At 48.1% G+C, this 2,241-nt stretch overlaps 1 protein-coding gene across 1 annotated transcript; it reads right to left on the bottom strand.

Annotated features, from left to right (window-relative positions):
- Window positions 1-1,207: 1,207 nt before the first annotated feature.
- On the bottom strand, window positions 1,208-1,877 carry LOC131302947 (uncharacterized). Its single transcript, XM_058329741.1, has 2 exons — window positions 1,749-1,877; window positions 1,208-1,594 (listed from the first exon to the last, which is right to left on the bottom strand). Exons 1-2 carry the CDS (start codon window positions 1,875-1,877, stop codon window positions 1,208-1,210), a joined length of 516 nt encoding a protein of 171 aa, XP_058185724.1.
- Between the last annotated feature and the right edge of the window lie 364 nt (window positions 1,878-2,241).

Genomic DNA, 2,241 nt, shown 5'->3' with positions numbered 1-2,241 from the left:
GGAGCAATATGTGCATCTCCTCTTTATTGGCCAATGAATCATCTTGTTTCCTGTATCACATTCAAAGCCAACCACTAAAGGTCCAAACATCCTTACAAGCAAGAACTCTACCTCCTGAAAGCCCAGAAACCGTGTTTAAAACATGTGAAAATGAAGACAAAGAACTCTCAGAAAAAGGACAGTTGGTCAGACAAGTGGATCTGCATTAGACCTGACCGGCGCACGCCAGTTATTTACTGGCGTATACGTGTCCCTCGATCTTGGTGTACGCCATTCCAATCGTGGCGCACGCCAGTCAAAATACCAGAAATAGGTTCTGCAGCAGCTACTGTCATCGAGTGTGCATTTTCGATCCCGATGGCTGTTTTGCAAGTTTGATGGTTCACACAAGTCATGAATGATGGTTGGGACTATGTCAAAGCGCCAGATACCAAACGTCGCGCTTAATGAAGATTTCAAGCGTTCGGTGGCTCATTTCAAGTTCAAATCAAGGTGTTGGAAGGTCAAAATCCATTCCATGGACTTTTGCCAAGTTTTGTCATACCCGTACGCGTCATGTGAGCCTGTTGTGACTGTACGGAGGTGTCGGTTTCGGTCCGGGACTAAATCGAGTCACCATTTGTGTCTTATGTCCGTTTTTGTGACATTTTTAGCATTTTTTGGTATATCCCCCGCCTCATAGCGTCTTTGCCGGTTTTGTCAATTCATACAAGTCATTTTACACCTATGGGGTTTTATCAAAGTGTTAGTTGCCCTCGTTCAAGAGAATTTTGAGTTTTGGCCCATTAATGCCCAAAATTTCATTATTTCCCGCGTGTCTTAAGGTACGTGCCGTATCCTGGGGCTCTCCTATCCTTTTTCTTTTGAGTTAGGTCATTCGTGCACATATGCGAGCGTTTATTTGTCGATTCAGATCATTTATCAATGCATGTTTGGTATTAATGGGTGGTTTATTCTTTCTCCTGCCAAATGCCCATCAAAAGGAGATCAATAAACGGAAGATGCAATTATTATATACCAACCAGTCGATATCTATAAAAGCAAAAGGCGGGAATGTACTGAAGCAGCACAACGACCTAAGCAGGATTAATATGTACTAGGCACATCCGCCCAAAAGTCAAAAGGCACGCAAGCCCCCATCTCCAAAATGAAGTATCAAATACCAAAGTCAAACGATAGCAAAGTAACTGAAGCTCAGTGGTAGCCCTCAGTCGTCAAAGAGGTCCTCGTCGTCATCGTCGTCCTCCTCTTCATCATCTCTCTCCCTCGGGTCTATCTTGAACCCAGGATCGTCGGCGGTGTTGTCGGAACTGCTGCTGAAGGGCGACTGCACCTCCTCCTCTTCCTCTTCCTCCTTTTCTCTTCTCTTCTTCTGTGATGGCCCCTCGGCTGGCCTCTTATCTGTGGGCCTCTTCCTCAGCTCTCTGCGGAACTGTGGCTCGTCGCTCCCGAAAGCAATCTCAACTCCTCTAGTCCCTGGCCGTGTAGAGCTCACTTGCCTCACTGTAGTGGCCGGAGCGGAAGAGGATCCAGCTGTCTTCTTCTGAGGGGGAGGCCGCACGCTCTTTCTCCTAGGAGCCGCCCTAGCCTGTCCCTGCATGGTCATAGTCATTAAACATTTAAGCGTACATTGTGCATATTGTATATATTGAAATGCTGAACGCAGGAAATGTCAAAGAGCAGTTCTATCAAGCATATGGCCTATCTAAGTATCGAACGCAATGATAAGAGCTGAATTTGGGAAATACCTGGGGTTGTACAACAGGAGCCGGGTCCACCAGTGGGTAACGCAACTGCAGAGAAGCGCCGCCTGCTATCTTGTGGAATTCCTTCTCCATGGCCAGCATCAGGTGAACAGCCTCTCGCACCCATTCCATTGGCGCCTGTGTTTCATTTTGGGATCCACATCAAGTTAGTTTCAAAAGCACTCAAGCATAGTATGAGGATAACAAGCATAACAGAAAGCAAATCATATCGGCCATGTGATAGCCGCTGGCGCTGTCCTGGCGGGCTCAAACTGAACTATGGCAGCCTCCCTCTGCGAGTCCCGCACTGCTAGGGTCCAAGAAAGTCAAGGTAGCCCAGTCGCTGTGGCATAGTCACTTCTCTCCCTCAAGCGAGCTACCCTGCTCCCCTATCTCCGCCTCTCCTCACCAGCTTCCAGTGCTTCACCCTGCACGGCAATGTGCTCCAGCACCCCAAGTGGCCTCGCCAAGCGTTGCCTCCGGTAAACGGCATAGT

The sequence above is a fragment of the Rhododendron vialii genome, chromosome 10a (assembly GCF_030253575.1).
Source record: "Rhododendron vialii isolate Sample 1 chromosome 10a, ASM3025357v1".
In the NCBI taxonomy this organism is placed as follows: Eukaryota; Viridiplantae; Streptophyta; class Magnoliopsida; order Ericales; family Ericaceae; genus Rhododendron; species Rhododendron vialii.
The sequence above is the reverse complement of the archived record's forward strand: the minus strand, read 5'-3'. Positions and strand labels throughout refer to the sequence as shown.

Excerpts from the sequence above, each read along its gene's own strand:
- LOC131302947 (XM_058329741.1), bottom strand. The coding sequence starts at position 1,877 with ATGGAATGGGTGCGAGAGGCTGTTCACCTGATGCTGGCCATGGAGAAG. Across the intron at positions 1,595-1,748 it reads CTCCTGTTGTACAACCCCAG|GGACAGGCTAGGGCGGCTCC; the intron begins GTATTTCCCAAA and ends ATGACCATGCAG.